This window comes from Silurus aristotelis (genome assembly GCF_946808225.1).
Source record: "Silurus aristotelis genome assembly, chromosome: 19".
NCBI classification, from domain to species: domain Eukaryota; kingdom Metazoa; phylum Chordata; class Actinopteri; order Siluriformes; family Siluridae; genus Silurus; species Silurus aristotelis.
In genome coordinates, this window is record NC_139592.1 from 19,306,878 (window position 1) to 19,327,692 (window position 20,815).

The window sequence follows — 20,815 nt, forward strand, 5'->3', positions numbered from 1 at the left end:
AATCACCAACGCCATATTTACGTGGCATGAAAGGAGTTTATCCTTGTGTTTATGTACTTTGAAGTAGTAGTGTCAGTTTGCTAAGGGTTTGGTGTGCTGGGAGAGAAAGCAAGGCCGACTAAAAGCCTAGGAAGAAAATTTCATAGTTAGCAACTGAGAAACAGAAAAAAAAAACGAATGAGATACCATTAAACGTCATTTAATATATATAATAAAAAGGAGTTTTTAAAGGAACTCTAAATGTTGTTAATAGCCCAATGTTCTTCGTCCTTCTCAAATACACTATATGGACAAACGTATTGGGACACCTGACTTTTTCAGTTATATGTGGTTCTACCTCAAAAAGTTACCACAAACTTAAAGACCATTGTATATAATGATTTGAATGCGGTAACATTAAAGGTTCCCTTCACTTCAACTAGGAGACCTGTTTCACAAAGCAAATGCCATGAAGATATGGTTTACATGGGTTGTGGCTGAATGAGCATAAATCTCCACAAGCACATACCAATTTTATGGCTAGGTGTCTACATAAAAATCTTCATATTGTGCAGCTAGTTATTTAACGATCTGAAATTTCAAATCTGAATCTGGGTGATCTTACATGATTGTATTTTTAGTGATTTATTTTACATGAGTAATTTTTTTTACATTTTCAAAGGGTGTTAAATCATTTTCTATGACAGCTGGAATTAGTTCAGGTTTATATGAACAACTTGTTCTAATGCGGTATCGTTGCTGTAGTAACAACACGTTGATGTGGTTGATATCAACAAATATACTTGCTGACATGGTGAAACGTCCTTGAAAGTCAGGACAAAAGTTTTTAGTTTTTTTTGTTTTGCCAGTTAAAGTTGAAGTTTAACTTTAAAATGATAAGCTGCATTTGTTTGGACATAAATAAAATGAGAGAACTACTGTTTTTAGCTGCTATGACATAAGTAGCGAACGGGAACTACCTCATCTCATTGATGCTGATTATTTGCTATTTTTATTAATCCATAAAGTTGTAATTGTTGGCAAATTAATATTCTATACGAGGAATTAAAGACCTTTAAAATACTCCTAGACTTGTTAAAGTTTGAGGACAATAAGATTTATTTGTGCTTTTTAAACATTCCACATTAAGCCCCAATTTATTAAAAACTTCAGTCTTCTGGGAAGAAGTTCCACTAGATTTTAGAATGTGCTTATGGAGATTTGTTCTCATTCATCCACACGGGTTTTAGTAAAGTCAGGCACTGATGTAGTGTACAGTCAGCATTAAAGTTCATCCCAAAGGTTTTCAACAGGGTAGAAGTCAGATCTCTATAGCAGTCCAAGATCTTCTACTCTAATCTATATCCTCATAGAGCTGCTTTTGTGCAAAGGGGCATTGTCATGGTGGTACAGGTTTGGTTCTCCTAGCTCAAATAAATGGAAAATGTAATGCTAAATTATCCAGAGCTTTGTGGTAACAGTTTTGGGAGGAACCACAAATGGCTGAAAAAGTCAGGTGTCCCAATACTTTTGTCCATACAGCGTATCATAGCACCCAACAACAGCTAAGATAGTATGTCAGCTGGATAACGGCTAGTTGATTAGCTTGGACTTGTCAGATTGGACATTTTTTCCAATTATTTAACAATAGCCTAGCATACCAAAATATACTGCACCATTTAACCTGTAACCCAAATTAGCTAAGTAGCTGCATCCAAACATTTCAAGCTCCTCAAATCCACACGTAAGCTCAACTTTGCGTATTTAAAAAATGCCAGACTATATAAACTCTAATACGTATCATTCGCTGACACAGATGGGTTGCAGATGTATTGAAAACGTCTGCATAGCAGTCTGAACCCAATTAGCCACTGAACCGAAATTAACCGTTGATGATCAGGTTTGAGTTAGGAAACGTTGTGTTTGGATGGTGCGACTTGGTCTAGATGTAGATTTTGGAGCTTTTGGGTTGGTAGTTCCTCGCTGTTCTTCATTCCCTAGTAGTTAATTTATGAAACTTCCTGTCGCATAGCAAAGGAAATCAGGCCCAGGTGAATGGGCACATCTTTACTAAAGCAACGGAAACTCGATTTGGCTAATACAGCAAAAGAAATTGAATTTCATATCATTTAGGGGAAGCTTGTGAATAAGTTTATAGAATAAACTACATATCATTAGATATTTTAGGAGGTGTAGCTTGTAAGTGTACGTTCATTTAAATTAGATTAGCATGTGTGTGTGTGTGTGTGTTTGTGTGTGTGTACGTGAATAAAGCACATTCCACGGTCGTTTGTCATGGAGATTGTTTGTATAAAGAAGCAGTGGGGGGAGGTCCTGCCCTCGAACACCTCCGACCCTCTTCCCTGTGTCGTCTCTCTGCAGGAGAATTGAGTGAGGCCCTTTTTTGTGGAGCCACTGCTTTGTTGTGATTGCCTGGTTCAGGTTACGCAATTAAAGCCTGCTGGATCAGGTATCGGTGTGGTGAAAGGAGTACAACTTTTTCACACACTTCAACATTTGACCTGTCTAATGGCAGGGGACCGGCTTGAGAACAAGCAAGATCTTCAAGCCTGCGTCTCAAGCGTGACTGTACGAAATCCTGTCCTTCCTTACAGTGACCCCATTCCAAACATCCAAACAGCTTTTCAGCACTAAGTTCATTCGCCATTGCTTCGGACGAGGACGCGAAAATCATCCAAAATCAGAGATGAGAATGAGGTCATATGAACATGTGACACGAGTTTCCCGTTTTTTTGTGCAGTTCTGAAGAAGTGAAATCATGTATGAGATTAAATACAATTTCATTGAGCTCCATCCTTTTAAATCACTCATAGAATGACAGTCATCTCTTTTGTAATCTAGGCCCAACTTGGTTAAACTTCCTAGTATTGTTTATGATCTTGTCTATTTAAAGCCACAGCTGGAGAGTTCTCATAACTGGTCCAGAAACAGAAGCCAAGTCTACCTCGTCTATAAAAGAAGATAAACATCTTTATTGACCACAGATCATTGTGTGCATTGTAACTCAAATTGCTGGGGAGGGCCAGATGTGCTCACAGACCCTTTCCCTTTTGTATTTAGGGGGGTAAAAGCAGGATGTGTTGAGATTTATCCAGCCGTCTTTGTCAGCAGGCAGCACACTCCAGCGTCACTCAACACAATTTGCCCTCTCTTGCTGCCCCTGGCCAAAATCCGCTGAGTAAAAATGCACAAAGAAAATATACTTTGTCTGGGGTTTGAGACGTTACTGTGTCCTGTGACTGACTTTGTCTTTACTGGCAATGTCCCTAAGACATGTCACTAATGCATCAATATTTTTTATATAGTTTTATTTCATTTTCAGTGTATAAGTAATGCGAATTTAAGCGTGTAGACTGGACATTTAAACATTTAGACTGGATTTTTCTCCATCAAAGTAAAATTTATTATGAAGTTCACAATCAAGCAATAAAGCCTATTAGACCTATAAAGCAAAAACTGCAAATACTCTGGAAAAAAGGATTTGGCCATGTGGTTATTAAATGCCTTCTTTCTTTCCCATTTACAGATAGAAGAGCATATCTGTGTTGGCTGATTTTTACTCATATAATGTTTGAAGGTTTTAAAAATTTTTTTTTTTTCGGAAAACAGACCTAATAAACATAAAAAGTCATTATTTGCTAAATAATATTCAACCAAAATGTTTTTATAATTACAAAGTTGGATCATATAATACAGTCAAAGCATTTACATTCGCCGTTGTTTAATTCTCTTTGTTTTAAATTGGCTAGGGTAAAATATTTGCCTTAAAAAATTAAGCATTTTAAATTATAGGTTCCAACTTCAAAATAATAAAAATGGAATCCTAAACACAAATCTCAAATATTCAAATTGTAAATTGAACTGTCTAAAATTCCCAGGGAATTTCAGTGGTAAAAATCTTCACCCGTTTGCCTCTCTCATGCCATGAAGAGACTTAAAAAAAAAAAAAACCCACAGTAATCCCCCCGTGGTTACCAAAACCTTCTGCGATAAACGAAAAACCGCGATAAACGGACGCAAAAAATTCAATTCTATTCAATGAATTTTTTTTTGTATAGCGCTTTTAAGAATGAACATTGTCTCATAGCAGTTTTACACACATAATGTGGTGATCAAAATGAATAAGATGTTCTTTATAAGTGTAAGTTTGTCCCTGATGAGTGAGCCTGTGGCGACTGATGCTATTTTATGTATACAGTACTGTTTACATTATTAACATTATTATTAACAGTATTAACATTTTACTTCCATTTTTTAAATTGATAATTATATTTTATTGATGAATTGCATTATTTCAACATAAAACTCCATAAAAACAATTCCCTGTAAGTTTTGGTCTATTGTGCTATCTGCGAGAGACCGGGAAAATCAGCGCAACAAATTAGTTATGTGGCAAATGCTAATCCGCGATAAACCGGAGGTGCGAGATTACTGTATATATGAACCATTAAAATCAATATTTTAGTTTTTACTGAAACATTTAAATTCCAGTTAAGCATTTAACGATGTACCTGTCTAACCAAGTGTGCTTGTCTGCACTTCCACAGACCAATAAGCATTAATTTGCTGTTTTAAAGTTATTTTTTTAACAGAATATGAAACCAGCAGTGAAACTGTATGTAAAATGTTAAACTTTTGAAATTCAAATAGGAAAGGAAAATATCCATGGCATATACTTAGATGCAGTTTCTTGGTAGTTGATCAAAGCTGTCAATCTCAATTTGGCCCAAAATATGGAAGGCTGTTTCATTTAATTTTGTCGGTGCTAATAAGCAAAATCAAACAAACAAAGTCAAGTCTTTGTTTACAGAATTTTTAGAGTTAAGATGAACGATGTGTGTTTATACCTTATGAGCAGCTGTGGCGACTGTGACAAGGAAAAACTTCTTTAGATGTTATGAGGAAGAAACCTTGAGAGGAACCAGACTCAAAAGTGGAACCCATCTTCATTTGGGTGACATCAAGAGTGTGATTATAGTCTTTAAACAGTACAGAACACTGGAGAGAGAACTAACATGAGCATCGGAATGTAGGATTATAAGTATTGTTCTTTCAACAGTCTTTTACAGTCATTTGTGGTTATAAAACTAGGAGCTACTGAGCAACTCATAAAATAGCTCCACATTTGCGATCATCAAACATCAGCTTCTCTATGCCAGAGCCTTTAAACACTCAAGGAGGTCCAGTGTCCAAACTCTACATGAAGTGGGATCCAATTGGCACTGGTACGTCTCTAGATGGTTCGGGATTTTTGCGGGGTCGGCATCTACTTCTTTAAAGGTCCACAATCTTCATGAGGTGGGACGTGACTGGGGCTGGAGCAAACAAACACAAATAAAATTTAATTCCTTATAGTACATACTACCCAGCATTTTCATGCTAAACCAGTAATATCTACAGTTTTACATTTCACACAGAACCTTAAAAAAAATCAGATCTATGTATAAAAAATGGTTCAAAAACACATTTAATTTCGGGCTTCAGTGTGTCAGTGATTGACTTCATATCGTGAAAAATATTACTCAGGGAAGGATATGTTAAAATAAAGAAAACTTGATGGAGCATGAAGAATAAAGATGGGAGACTTTGAACATATATATTGTCAGTTCTTCGATGTTTGTACAGGTTCTGACAAGCTCAAAGCTATAAAGATATTTAGTACGATTGCACTCTTGCTAAAACAATTTTCTGGCAACCTGTAAACAAAGACAGCTGTTAAATTTTTAACCATGCAACATGATTTATCGCAGAAGTCCAAAAAACTAATTCCAGAGCCGTTTAATTGATATGCATAGAGTTTTATTAACATCATGTCAACTGAGCGTTAACTGCAAATCAGCTGTTGTACTTATTATAAGATATGCATAGATGTGCTTTAGTTCTGCCTCTGTATTTGGTCATGTAGGGTGTTTTTGCAGGAATATTTTAGTTGCAATTTTTAAAGAGGCCTTGAAATGCTTTATGCTGGACGCAACCCAGTATCTGGACCTTGATCATGGGAGCAGACGCACCATGCAGCAAAAACGGGGGGTCCCCAAACAAACCTCAAACGTGTTGTTTGTGTTTTTAAATGGAGGACTCGCTGACCTGAACTCCCACTGGCCTCACAGAGACGACATAAAGCCAAATACGGTCTAAGGAATGCAATGTTCTGTTTTAGCAGCAGTATGACTAAATCAGTGGTTTGTACTGTAAAATAATCCCATGTAGAAAAGCTGTATGATGTTATGGTACTATTTAATTCAGCCTTAAGCAAGCGATTGCTCAATGGTTTGAAGAAGTTTGATTGTCAAAAAAAAAAAATAATAATAAAGGGGGAAAGTACTTGTTTTATTTAGGGATTTCCTGCTCAGTTGTAAACACAACAGAAATCAAGAAAATTATCCCTATTTCAGCTGATCCAACTTCTCAAATGAAAAACACCTTGTTGGAAAAACATCTGTGGCCTATGAGAACTCTGTGTAAATATACCAATAAGAAGACTGATAATTTAACCCAGATATAAAAGGTGATGAGTTATTATGTAGTGTAGAATACTTATTACATTATTTATATATATATATATATATATATATATATATATATATATATATATATATATATATATATATATATATATATATATATATATACAGTATATATACACTAGAAACTAAAATTCAGTCATTTCTGTGCTTATTAAAAAATGATTAATCAACATACTGTTGAGTACCAAAGAGTTGTAAATCTGTCACAGATTAAAAATAAATTGAAACACACATTGCTATATAAAAAGTATTGGCACGCCTGACTATTGCTACACCTGACTCTAAACTGTTACCACAAACTTGGAGTCACACAAGGATATCTTTGGATGTGGTAGCATTACTTTATCCCTTCACTTGAACTAGGAGACCGAAACCTGTTCCAGCATTACAATACCCCTGTGCACAAGGCAAACTCCATGAAAATATCATTTACATGGTTTGGAGTAGAAGATCTTGAGTGGCCTGCTATAGAGCTCTGACCTCAACCCTACGAGACACATTTTAGGATGAATTGGAACACTGACTGCACCCCAGGCTTCCTCACTTAACCCACATCAGTACATGACTTTAAAGAATGGAGGTTATTATAACAGCAAATGGCAACTAAATATAGAATGATTTTCAGAAAGGACAATCGAATCTTATTCATATCTTATGCATATATTATGTATGTCTAAATCATTTATAACCATATCAAGGATTCCTCCTTGTCTTTTTGACTTGCTTAACCGAGTTATAAACAGACTCTTTGATTTAGTTTTCAGTTCCACTTTAAAATTTATTTTGCCACATTAATGCTGATCCTTACGCTTTATTGAACATACTTCTTCTTTTGTTTTAATTTCGTTGCACTTTCTGTCTCTGCTCGTTTGTCACAGAACAGCGAAAACACGGCTGAGTGCATGGGAAAGTTGTAATGATGAGTGATGTGGAACTTGCATCAGAGTGTTTATTTGATTTTATTTTTTTAATCTGAAGGAGCCAGAAACTCTAAATATTTATGAATGATGGAATGATTGACCAGATGTGTACCCTCAGATGTTCTTGCCTTTTTTTTTTTTGCACTGTTTTTGATGCTTATGTTTAACCAGTTAATAAAATATTTCTATTTGTAAATAGGAATCGTATATTTTATATCTAGTATTTTCGTTTCTGCACAGGATTATGAGAGTATTGCAATTTTGGATTATGGATAATACACTAAACATCAATTCCAGTGAAACTTAATCTAAATCTAAACATTACAAATAGATATTACAACGTTTCATTTTAATATTATGGGAACGTATTACCAAATAAAATATATATAATAGCTCTTATGCAAGTTTTTCATTACTTCCACCCTGAGCAATATTTTAAACATGTTTTCTCGTGTTCATTTTCAAGGATTGATAACGAATAATGATCATTTATTACTATAATGAATATTATGTTTACTCTTACAGACTGACAACATCGCAGCAGATTTTTAGTGCACTCTGCCTTGTTTTCCAGTCTATTATTCAGTATATGTTGTGTGAATGTAAGAAGGGAAATGTCAGATGGAATGGGGCTTTGTTAAACCATTACAGTCTCTCTTTTCATCGTATGAGACCACATCGAACAACAGAAGCCCGTTTTGTCCCCGATGGGTCTTTCGTCATTCTATTGTGGAGACAAGCAGTTTCCTATTCTGAGCTCATAAGAAGTGCTCTCTATTAAAAAAAAAAATAGCTTTTACATGCATTTGAGATTTTTGTTCCTAATCTTGCAAGTGTTGGCTTAACCAGATTTTATTGAAGGAAAGTTCAAGTCTCAAGCACCTCAAGCATTTATTCATTTATTATTGCTTAAGATAACTTCAACAAAACCGTGAGAAAAAACTTTGTATTAAAGTCAGTACATATTTATATTTAATGAAGAGTTTCCAATGTTTTGTGTATATAATAAAATGTGAACAGAAATAGTTTTTATTGGAACCAATGAACATTGTATACTTGGACTTTCCACTGACAGAACACATTTTTATCAAAACTGTGACAATGATTAAAATTAGATTCAAGCTGGCGTTTTTTGCAGACCTACGTTCTTTTTAAGCTCTTGAGGTTTGGAATAAAACCATTCGATTCACATGACCAACAACTATAAGGACTTAACTATAAGTAATAAATTTTGATAATGTTGGGTTATGCTTTCCACTACTGTAACTAAAAAATGTGGGTTTCCTTGGAACCTACTATGAGAAGCAGTATTAATCTAGATGATTTATTTTCCAACTCTACATGGCCTTCTGTGTGTATGAAATCTGTTAGGTCATCATGTAGATTTTAAGATTTTATTTAATGAAATCACTAGAAACCTTCTTTGAGTTTGGAAACCATGCCACCCCTAACGGCTTGAAATCGGGTCATTGAGTCCAGTGCTTATATTGTGGTCTGGACTGGTCACCTAAACCTTTTTGAAATCGACTTCACAGGCCTTGAAAGTTCCACAGAGCTCTGAACTCGAGAAGATCCGTGTGGTTTTTCTCTGTGTGCATGAGCGATAAAAGACAATATTTCAGTCTCTTGCTGTGAATGGATTTAGTTCTTGTGTGCTCCAACTAAAATCCTCTGCAAGCTCATGCATGACCGCAAAAGGCCACAAAAAAAGACAAAGGCGAATAATTCTAGATCAGATAACAATCAAGATCTTTATCTCTTATCTAAAATCCACTTCTGACCAAACGAAAGTTAGACAAAAGCTTTTTTAAGAACTCTAATTCAGTTTAAGGCTCACAAATTGCCTTAAGAGTGGTCATGAGTGGCCAGGCTCTAGCAACCAAAGGTACAAGCAGACGTACAAAACTTACTCCTAAACCAAAGTGATTTATCCTTTTTTTAAATAGATAACAGTGGCAGACAAACAATACATCTATTAGTTAGCATACCATGCAACTAAAGAACTTTGTAGGCTCATGTTTCTGTGTAACTACAAACTCACAGTTATTGATACTGAGAAAGGCAAATGAACAAGTAGCATCACGATAACATCAGCAAGTTTTTAAAGGATGTTTAATGCTGATTTATTTGTTGAGTAACATCGTTCCACTTAAGGATGAACTAACAAACAAACCAAATGTGCGACATATTTCCGAAACTGAAAGGCCGATCATTTTCGAATCAATCAGATGCATGTATATGTATATACATGATTTATATACATATATGTATATGTATATATTAGTTTACTGGTTTTTATTTAATATTTTAGAGCTCATCTATTTCAAATGTTGCAACAGAAACATTATTGCATAAAAATATGAATTGGAAATACGTATTTTGCTTTTCACAGTGGCTACTCAGTTCTGGAATGCATTTTTTTCTCACGTACATATTTGAATGATATAAAATCTGAACTACGTTGTTAGAAAAAAAATATTTTTATTGTGTGATCTAAAATGTGCCCAGTTTGAGTGAAAGCTGGTACACTCTGATTGCAGTACTTTTTTCAGTTTGACCACCTCAACCTTGGAATGATTGCTTTGTTGGCTTTTAAACAGCAAAATATTATCATCAAGTTGCTGGTTGAAGAAAACCAGTAGGACTTTCTTTCACAGTTTTATGGTTATTTAATTTGTGGAAAAAAAATATAAGTCTAGACCTGTCGGGTCTTAAAGGGCTCTTAGTTTAAGTCGCAGCGCACCTCCTACATCTGGGGAACACGACATAAAGCAAGACCCTGAATTGGAAGCTCCTTCAGAGTTCATCTTTTCTATTTGTTCAGACCCTTTGTTGTGCAAAAGTGTTTGGGAGTCGTGAGCTCACCAGCAAGTGGGCAGTAGCAACAGAGTCTACAGAGTGGGAGGTTCTCATGCCATTACTGACATTACATATGGGGGAAAGTTATGTTATAAACAGGACGCATTCCAATGTGTAATACTGGACATCTGGAATTTATGGCGGCTCTCTGTATTTTAAAGGTGCAAAAAACATATTTTGGAAGTGGTGCATTCTCAGGAAATGGTAGCGTAAGAGCTCCAACAAACGAAGGGTCTCGTCTCCGGCAGGTGATTATCTGGCGGGGAGGGAATTGCAGAGTATGTCTTCAAGCAGACGTTGTAATCTCTAGTCATGAAAGACGGTGCGTCTGAGAGATAAATGGGATTTCAAGCTGAGCTAAAAGACCAGAACATATTGTTTTCACTTGTCAATCTTTTCTGACATGGACTAATTTGAAGATTTGGTGATGAAACTTAATTCTGATGAAGGAAGTTCCAGCAGCACGGCAGTTTTTCCTAAAGATCAGCTCGTGTGAGCTTGTGGAAAGAGTTTACCGTAGAGGTGGAATAAAAAAGTCATAGTCTGTACCACTGAAACAATGTACGCGTGTGTTAGAGCGAGTGTGCATGTAGTTGCTTTTGTTCAGCTAACCCCTTTTTGATAACTTGTCCCGGTCATGTCCTTTGGCCCTGTGTCAGCAGGTTAGTGTGTTTTGGGTGGAATAGTTTGAATGCAGCATTGAGGCTGTTGTTCGTGAGGGGGTGTCAATGGCTCTTTCACGATAAACATCAGTTGTTTCTTCAGCCTTGAGTGATCTGTTACATGCTGGGGCACTGTGCCTCAATCCCTTATTTCCCTCCTCCTTCTCCTATCACCACAAGGACTTTATCAGATATAACCAACAGGCTAGAGATAGGATAAGCATGTTTGTTTTACAGCACTGTAGTATAAACCATTTGCTGTTCTTAAATCTGATTGGTTAGAAGGTGTGATTTTTTTTTTTAACAGTAGTGTTTACTCAATAAACGCAGGGTTATAACAGCACGTGTGTTTGAACTAAATGGCAGGGACTTGTATAGTGAACATGCCATAGTATTTAAGCATAATAATAAATACATTAAAACATGGATGTGGTGGTATTTTCTGTAAGGAGTTTTTATTTTCTTATTTTTCAATAGAAGTATTCTCCAGTGTCATAAAGAGAGAGCGAGAGAGAGAGAGAGAGAGAGAGAGAGAGAGAGAGAGAGAGAGAGAATGTAATGCTCTTTAGCTAGCTAAGGCTAGTGAGAAAACTGTTTATCAATGTGATAGCATCAAGCTACAGAAATAATAATGAAAGAATTGCTTTACAGTGTTTATTACTAAGTCAAACTTTATAATTAGATGATATCTGCTGCTATTTAGCTCATAATTAATCCCTGTGCTTCAAAACATAAGGGATAAATTTACCTCAGGTTTGTTTACACAGTGTACGATTTTTCATTCAACAAAAAAGTGCTCGGTTTTTCTACTAAACAATAGATTTGCCGAGCGTTAACCATGTATGCGCTCAGTTTGTTTTCTCATTATCTTAAATCTAACATGCAAACTAGTGGGAGAGACTGTGGTACCTGGATTTCTGTAGCTACAGAACCTGCATGCTAATTTAGCTAACTAGTAAGGCCTGGGGGAGAACTTTTTAATTGCTTCACTTTGGATAAAAAGTGCGATGTTCGTTAATAAATCAAACATTGCAATCAATGGAAAATTGCTGTGTTTTATATAAGTGGAATAACACACTTGAGTACAAACAGCAATCAAGGTTTTGTTTGATTATTTAATACTTGCTACTTTTCAGACATCGGTCATGGCGTTATGAGAAACCAAAAGTGTTTTTCAGCTGTGAAACTGAAGGCAAGTGTGAAAATGTGGGCATGTTCTCTAATCTGATTTTACATTTGCTTAATGTGAGTTCAGGTGGAATAAATACTCCTCTATTATGAGCTTCAATAATCAATTAATTAAACGCTTGCTTTGAGCAAGAGCTGTTGTCGTTAAGAGAAACAAGTGCCTGCTTTGTTTCTCTGCAGCTGATTAGATGAGCAGATGAGTGTAGCCAAGGCCACCTTAGGCTGGGGATGATCTCATGCGACAGGATGCTAAAATTGAGGTCACAGGCCCTGAGGTCGAGAAGGGAGGGTGGACTGTGTTGATCTGAAAGAGGATAGAGACATTTCTGTGAGGTCGTCTGCATTGCTACAAATGTGGGCTAACATTTGTCTGTTTGCTGTCTTTCAGAGCTCAATGAACCTGCCTCCGGACAAAGCACGCCTGCTTCGCCAGTACGACAATGAGAAGAAGTGGGACCTCATATGTGACCAGGTGTAATATTTTATTATGCTACCTCTGTGGCTATATTCTGTCGACAAACACAGTCTGGTCCGAGCTTGCTTTAAATGTTTATAGACATCAAAACAGATTTATAAGTCTAATGCCTAATCCATATAAAGGTCTGCTTGGATTATGCCAGACTATTTCTCAAGCAGCATTTGGCATTATAAAACCACAATATTGCATCAGATCACAGCATTTTGTGAAAATTCAACGTCACAGTGCATAAATAATAATAATAATAAAGGATAGTCTTAATGTATAGTGGACTGTGAATCATGTACAGTAAAAATGATGTTTATCTGACTATCTCATTCTCAATTCCTTTATATTTGGTTTTAGGAGCGCTTCCAAGTAAAGAACCCCCCACACACATACATTCAGAAACTGAGAGGCTTTTTAGATCCAGGAGTCACACGCAAGGTAAGAAATCAAATAATTACATTTTTTAAATTCAGTATAATGTGGCACCAGAGACCAAACCAATTTTTATCTATTATATGAGCTGTTGGCTGATTCAAAATACTCGATATCTGAGGAAGAAGATTACCTCATTGTGCATACACAATTAATCATTTAAGATGAAAATGAATCAGCATGTTGTGTCTTAAATAGCTTGAATGAATCATATAAACTAGTAGAAGATGATGTGCTACTGGGAATCCACACTACAGACCATGCATTCTAATCTAACTAGCTAGTCTACTTAATAAGATAGCTGATGTGAGCAAGAAACTAAGTTGTTATGGTATATTTGCCTAGAGTTTGATCAATTGTTGTATAGAGAGTTCTGTAAACCACAAAATCATGGTTGCATGGTATATTTTGACAGGTCTGATTAATATTTATGACTGTTGAATGCAGAAATTTCATCAACTTTGAACAAATGCTTTCTATTACTGTGTAAATTTTATCAAGGATAAAGATCTAGAGCTAGATATTTAGACTTCGTAGGTACACTATATGGACAAACGTATTGGAACACCTGACTCATCCAGCCATATGTGCTTCCTACCGGAAATGTATAAGTGTATTATGTTATAACCCAATATGTTACTTCACAACAATATAAGAACAAACCAAACATAAAGTGATTATTTTTTAAAAATGGCAATCACTGATTTAAAGAGGAAAAAATCATAAGAATAATGTTTTTGGAAAATAGTCAACTTGGAAGTGGGAGATTGATATGTGGATTATTTTCCTGTAGTAGCACCCATTGCCTTTTTGAAAGTATCTTAAACATGTTGTCGGGATGTAGTGCTCTGTGTTGTTGTGAAACAGGCAAAAAGCGTGATAAAAATCTCTTTCTCTCTCTCTGCAGAAATTCCGCAGGCGGGTTCAGGAATCCACCAAAGTTCTGAGGGAACTGGAGATATCGCTGAGGACCAATCACATCGGGTGACTTATCCTCTTTCTCTGCTCTCCTCATCTGCTGACCCTCCCCTTCAAATCTCAGAATTTTAAACTGATGGTCATTAAAAGCAGGCTCTCTCTCTCTCTCTCTCTCTCTCTCTCTCTCTCTCTCTCTCTCTCTCTCTCTCTCTCTCTCTCTCTCTCTCTCTCTCTCTCTCTCTCTCTCTCTCTCTCTCTCTCTATCTGCCTGATAGGGGTTTGATTAGACGAAGGTGTGTTTTTGAACTGCTCTTTAAACGCTAACTATAGTTCTTATAGGGCTTTTCCACTTTTAACAATTTTTGTCCTTTTTTTGGGGGGGAATTTCCTGTAGTAAAGGGTTGGCTGGAGAGTTTTCTGGCTGTTGGCCCTGCCAGTCTCTTTACAAAGCACTGTGTGTGTGTGTGTGTGTGTGTGTGTGTGTGTGTGTGTGTGTGTGTGTGTGTGTGTGTGTGTGTGTGTGTCCAGATGGTTTTCATTGTACCTACCCTCCATCCAATTTCATCAGCAGGAAACACTGCTGTGTTCGCTAGAGAGGCAGGAAGCCCGAGCATCCAACAATGGAGTGTGTGAAAAGACACAAAACACACACACATGTGTGTACACACCCATCCCATGACTCACAATCACACAAAGACAAAAGAGCGCCACTCACCGTAAAACCCAGTGCTTCTCAGTGCAATGGCGAATTCATTCATACGCTGAGCAAACTTGTAAAACGGCAAACAACCCTGGCTTATAGCGGTTATATTACCATTATTCAAGAAAAGCTAATCTATTTTTAGTCTTTTCATAGTTTATCAGTTCTGATGAGAATGTATGATGGGATGGGGTGCAATTATGAGCAGATTGTGAGTAAATGTCCTGGGATGAGAACAGGAGCTTGTTCATGATTACAGCAGCAAGAGCAGCAGTTCTTCAACAAATTGATCCAAGTGAGATTCTCATTCCCAAATCCTAATATTTGCATGGGAAGTACAGATACTTATTCATGTAGGACTATCCAGATAAAGCAGAAAAGTGACTCAGAAAAGTGCAGAAGGCTCCAAGCCACAGTGCGTTTGATTTTTCATCAAAAGGATGCAAAGTACAAGATGTGAGTACCTCCATTGTGTTCCGAGCGGGCCATTAATCATTCACATGCTCTTTTTCCTCATCAGTAAAAGTGAGTTTTAATGCATTTCCCATTGAAGTGGAAAGGAAAAAAAAGAGCACCCAGGCTATTTTCAGACTTTTCTTGCACCGGTGTAAAATGGAACAGAGGTTATTGCACGGGCTTGAAATCAGGCGCCTTTTTTCCCTTGCTTTACAAAACTGGTCTGAAATAGCATCTGGCAGGAAAGAGAGGAGGGGGCAGAGTGAGGGGGGGGGGGGATGTCAGACAGGAAACTGATCAACTCAGCTCACCGACTTTTCAGTCCACAAAGTCTGTTTGTCTCACAGTGTTATACCCTTGCCCCCACCTTCTCTACCTTTGTCTGTCTGTCTTTATTTCTCTCATCTGTACTTTTTCCAACGCCAAATCCAGCATTCATAGATCTCATCTGTTCCCCTCATAATCATTTCAACGTGACTATGGACATGTTCTAGCACCGGGGAGGTAGATTCAATTCAGCCAATGTCAAAAGATCAGCCTCCTCTCCTCAATTCGCTCTCACAGCCATATGTCCTCCACATTCTTGAGCTGAATGCAGGAGAAATTCCTTCAGTTCCCCTCCCTTCCCCCAACACCACCCCCCACACCCATCTCAAAAAAAGTGTAGCTAAACAACTGGGAAAAAACATTTCTATATGTATTTGGATAAAAATCAAATTCTGTGCCTGCCAGGCACAGGGGAAACCCAGATTTTATGCAACCTGCGCTCAAATTTTTTTCTCTTTTATTTGCATGCACATTCTCAATTCCTCTTTTACCTTCACGCTTTCTTTAACTCAGTAGAGTCCAAATCATAGACAGTTCCAGCAACATATATTGTCGCAGCCTTTACAAACTCTGCCTCATCGTCATAATTTGCTGATGTGGATGTAAATTCTCACTCATATACTGTTGTTATACGTGGTAGGATTGAAGAATTTGTCTCTAGAATAATAGTGAGAGAGTTTTAGGGGTGGACAAAACCATAGCCCAAGAAGAATGTTTGTCTGTCAATCTTATTTATTGATTTTTTTAATTGCAACATAATTTCTCACGGTTCATGATGGCATGTACGCTTGTAATTCTGAATTGCGCCGGCTGCTGCACTACGCGCATCAGCTGACATGATCTGTGTCTTTGCCTTATTAGAAAATTGATTTCTATAATCTGAAGTTAGTATCTGACCTCCTGTAGACTGCCATGCTAACCTGTGTGTGTGTGTGTGTGTGTGTGTGTGTGTGTGTGTGTGTGTGTGTGTGTGTGTGTGTGTGTGTGTTGCCAGGTGGGTGCGTGAGTTCCTGAATGATGAGAACAGAGGACTGGACATTCTGGTGGAATACCTCTCCTTTGCTCAGTGCGCTGTCACGTAAGTCCACAGCTCAACACACACATATTGTCAGTTTACATCACAGACAAAAACACAAGTCCTCTTAGGACATCTTTGAGATTTGGTTAAATTCTGAACCTAGCATCTCCACAATAAATCCAACACTCCAGGTTTCCTCTTGAGCCAATAAGGATGTTCACATTGTGAATGTGCTTATGAGGGTGAGACATGGTTTTGCTGATAATAATGTTGCATTGCAGTAACTCAAGGCTTTTGCGGAACCCTGCTGAGCTGTAATACACTCAAATTGTCCTTAGCTGCTATGCAAAATAACCCTTCATTCTTACCGAGCTCCAAAGCTGCTGCTCCCCAACCTTACCCCTATGCTCCTGTATTTGTGCTTTTGTGCGTGTGAATGTGTGTACGCATGTGTGTGTGTATGTGGACAACCCAGGTTGGATTTTGATGGTCTGGAGAACGGGGAAGAAGGCTCACTGGACAAGTCCTGGAGCAGGTCTATTGAGGATCTGCACCAGAACGGTTTCAGTACCCTGGTGCGCTCAGTGCGCCAATCCGTCCCTCGGTACGTATTGTAGGTAACGTAGATGTGTTCGTGCTGCTCTGCTCAACTTCATTTTCTTATTGCTTTCACAAAAAAAAGCCAGCTGGCTTCTATATGTGCTTGTGTGTTGTCTCACCTGATAAAGCCTATGTAGAAACTCTAATAATAATTTGTTCCAAACGACCCCAAATATTAATATAAAAATAAAAATACAACCAATATGCACTAATATTATTGAGTATTTAGCATTTATTAATGGTGCCTTAACATCTAAAAGAGGAAAACATCTTTACTGGGTACTTTACCTTTGAGAAAAGTGAATGCTGGCATGATGGAGATGACATTCAGAGGAGAAGGAAGGAGAATTATTGTTTGGAAGGAGACGAATCTCCTTTCACTATGATATCGGCATGCGGATTATTCGTATTCTGAATTTTTATGCGTAAACCGATACGAAAACCTCTATGAATTTCGATTCATATTCTGAATTATTCCCGAATTTGGGGGCATTCGTATTCAGAGGTACATCCATTACCTCACTAAAAACGTATTTTTTTCTCTCTAGAAGATCATAAGAAGTTCTTAACCAAGAGTAAGAGTCATATTTTTTTTAAAAGAAAAAAAAGTGCAAAAGCATCAATCCTGAAGAATTCCGTGTACAAAACTTATAGTTACAAAGTACTGACATCTCTTTACAGAAAGTTTTACATGTGTATGCAATTAGTTTATATTAAGCATGTGCTATAAACGTCCCTGTGAGTAATCTTCTGCTATGAAAACGAGGGAAAAGTGTTAGTATGAGCACTTTATAAAGTGATGAGAGCAAAAAAAAAAAAAAAAAAGAAAGCAAAAAAAAAACTACAACAAAAAAACTAAAACACAAAAAAAATGAAAGCAAAAATTAAACAAACACATATACAATATATGAACAAAAGTATTAGGACACCTGATTTTTCTAGCCATGTGTGAATCCTCTTCAAACTGTTACACACAATTGTATACAATGACTTTCCATGCATATGTTCCAGCATAGCAGTGCCCCTGTGCACAAAGCAAGCTTCATGAAGATATGGTTTACATGAGTTGGAGTGGAAGATCTTAAACTCTGACCTCAAAACTATTAAACACCTCTTTAATGATGACCTGCAGGCCTCCTCCTCACACTACATCAATACCGGCCTTTGCTAACACCCTTGTGGCTGAAAAAACAGAAACCTCCACTAGCGTACTCTCAAAATCTTTTGGAACATCTTCCCAGAAGAGTGAAGGATATTCTAAGAGCAAATGAAGACTAAATGTGGAATTGGATGTTCAAAAAAACAAGTTGTCCACAAACTTTTGTTTATATATTGTGCGAGATTATATTGTACTATTACAATAACTTGTCAGTCTACATGATTTGGTACTTTTACATATCTGAGAATTGATTGTACCCTCCCCCCCCCCCCCATCCCTACAATGTTTTGTGAGTGTATTATTTTCATGCTTCTTTTGTCGCAGCAACTGTGTTACCCTGAAAGTAAGTATCGAGAAGATGTTGGTATCCTGTGTTCTGTGTACAGGAAACATGTTCTAAGCTTCTTCTATATTCAGAGAAGATGAATCTTACAGAAACCACATCACCACTATACTGCGTGACATTCAGCGTAGACGAGAGCGTGCGTGTGCTGAAGCAGGAAAGTGTCTGACTCACTTTTGTGATTTCCGATATGCGACCCACATTGCTGAAACGGCACATAAGGAGAGCAGCACGCATATAACACAGTAAACTAAAGGAACTGAAGCATCTGTTTTTAATGTAGCATACTCCTGGCATAATCTACTGATAAATGATCACGTTAAGGGGTGTTAGAACGAGCTCGCATGGCTCCCTGTTTCATAATTCGACTTCACGTTGTCTTTTGCAGGTATGGTTCAGCAGCAAACAGCAAAACGATAAAAAACTCCAGGATAGTGAGTCAAAAGGATGACGTGCATGTGTGCATCATGTGTCTCCGAGCAATCATGAACTATCAGGTACTTTACTCAACGGGAGTTTTTAGGTGTATAAAATCATGTAACACTGCATCTCCCTCTAGTGGTTTAATAGCATATATTATCCACAGTTATACTACACAGAGCAATAAAAGTTTACAATATTTTTTGTGATATTGATATTGTTTTTGTGAGTTTGAACAACGCCGTGCTTTAGTATTTTGCCTCTGAAAAATGTCTTCAATTCACACAGACGGTGCAATCAGTTATTGTGATGCAATAGATATCTACTCAGAGGAACAAAATGATCTTCAGGATCAAACCAAATGATGTGCATAATCTAACCAGGACAATAAATTGTGTTGGGTTTGCTTGCTTGTCTATCATGTTTCCTGTCAGGTCAGAAAGAATCCATTAGTTTACTGACATTAAGGATTTTTTTTTGCCTAGACAGAATATATGGAGATGTTTTGGGATCACAGCTTTCAACGAAATGCTAAAATACATTTGTTTTACATTTGAAAGCAGCTAGCTTCGGCTTACAATATTACTGACAGATAGTCAGGTATATTACATGGTCAAAAGTATTAGGACACCTGCTATATATATATATTTTTTTTTTACCAAACTGATACCACAAAGCTGGAGGTACACATTTTTATAGGATATATAAATTTACCCTGCATGTTAAAGAAGTGAAGGAAAGAGTGCAGGCAGGGTGGAGTGGGTGAATAAGAGTGGCAGGAGTGATTTGTGATGGGTATTTGCAAGAGTGAAAGGGAAAGTTTTAAAGTTCAAAGTAAGACTGTGGTGAGACCTGCAATGTTGTGGTTTTGAGACAGCGGAATTAACAAGAGGCGGAGCTGGAATTGGCAGAGCTGAAGATGCTGTGATTTTCATTGACGAGGATGGACAGGATTAGAAATGATTTTATTTGAGGGGCCGTGCAGTCAGGACGTTTTGGAGGCAAGGTGAGAGAGGCGTAATTGAGGTGGTTTGGTCATGTACAGAAGAGGGATTTGGGGTGTATCCAGAGAAGAATGCTAAGGATGGAGAAGAAAGAGGAGAGATAAAAAAGAGGAAGGTTTATGGATGTGGTGATGGAAGATATGCAGGTGGTTGGCTTGGAAGAGGTAGATGTAGAGGACCGACTGATATGGAGACAGATGATCTGCCAACAGGAGCATGCCAAACATCTCCGCACATCAATACCTGACTTTACTAACACCCTTGTTGCTGAATAAGCACAAATCTCAACGTGCACACTACTAAATCGAGTGGAACATCTTCCCAGAAGAGTGGAGCTTATTATTACGGCGTTTATAATCAGGGCTTATTGTAAACCATAAAGAGAATAGCTCTGTGTTGTGCATCAGAAGTCATACAAAGCTCAAATCTAGTAGTGTTTAATCAACCCTAATTATGTACTCTTTTTTGTTCTTAGTATGGTTTCAACATGGTCATGTCCCATGCGCATGCGGTTAATGAAATCGCCCTGAGCATGAACAATAAAAACTCGCGGTGAGTAAAAGCCCCACACCTCCAGTACAAAAGGTTGAATTGTCTGTTGGAAAAATGTTCAGTTCAATGCTATAACCTTAAATGGTTTTATATGTGTATTTTGGAGTAGTTATAATGGTGTATAAATAAACTCTTTGGATTATGGTGGATTAACAAGATGTAGGGTTTGTAAATGAAGCAGTACTGTATGTCTGGATCATAAGATCTTAACATTGTTTCCCACAGATCTGAAATTTGATATAGTGGTTGTGTATAATATTTTTT

At 37.3% G+C, this 20,815-nt stretch overlaps 1 protein-coding gene across 9 annotated transcripts in view; it reads left to right on the top strand.

The window, feature by feature from the left end:
* Window positions 1-20,815, top strand: part of fmnl3 (formin-like 3) — a 268,194-nt gene that overhangs the window by 12,639 nt on the left and 234,740 nt on the right. For 6 of the 9 annotated variants that reach the window (XR_014538115.1, XM_083570484.1, XM_083570481.1 and 3 more), the window contains exons 2-8: window positions 12,545-12,628; window positions 12,980-13,060; window positions 13,962-14,038; window positions 16,450-16,533; window positions 16,949-17,077; window positions 18,964-19,072; window positions 20,475-20,551. Coding sequence is in view for 8 of the 9 variants with exons in the window: in XM_083570484.1 (XP_083426610.1) it covers window positions 12,545-12,628; window positions 12,980-13,060; window positions 13,962-14,038; window positions 16,450-16,533; window positions 16,949-17,077; window positions 18,964-19,072; window positions 20,475-20,551 (641 nt within the window). In the remaining variant the exon portion in view is untranslated. The remainder of the gene's footprint in view (window positions 1-12,544; window positions 12,629-12,979; window positions 13,061-13,961; window positions 14,039-16,449; window positions 16,534-16,948; window positions 17,078-18,963; window positions 19,073-20,474; window positions 20,552-20,815) is intronic. The other 3 variants (XM_083570487.1, XM_083570485.1, XM_083570486.1) reach the window with 1 other exon arrangement.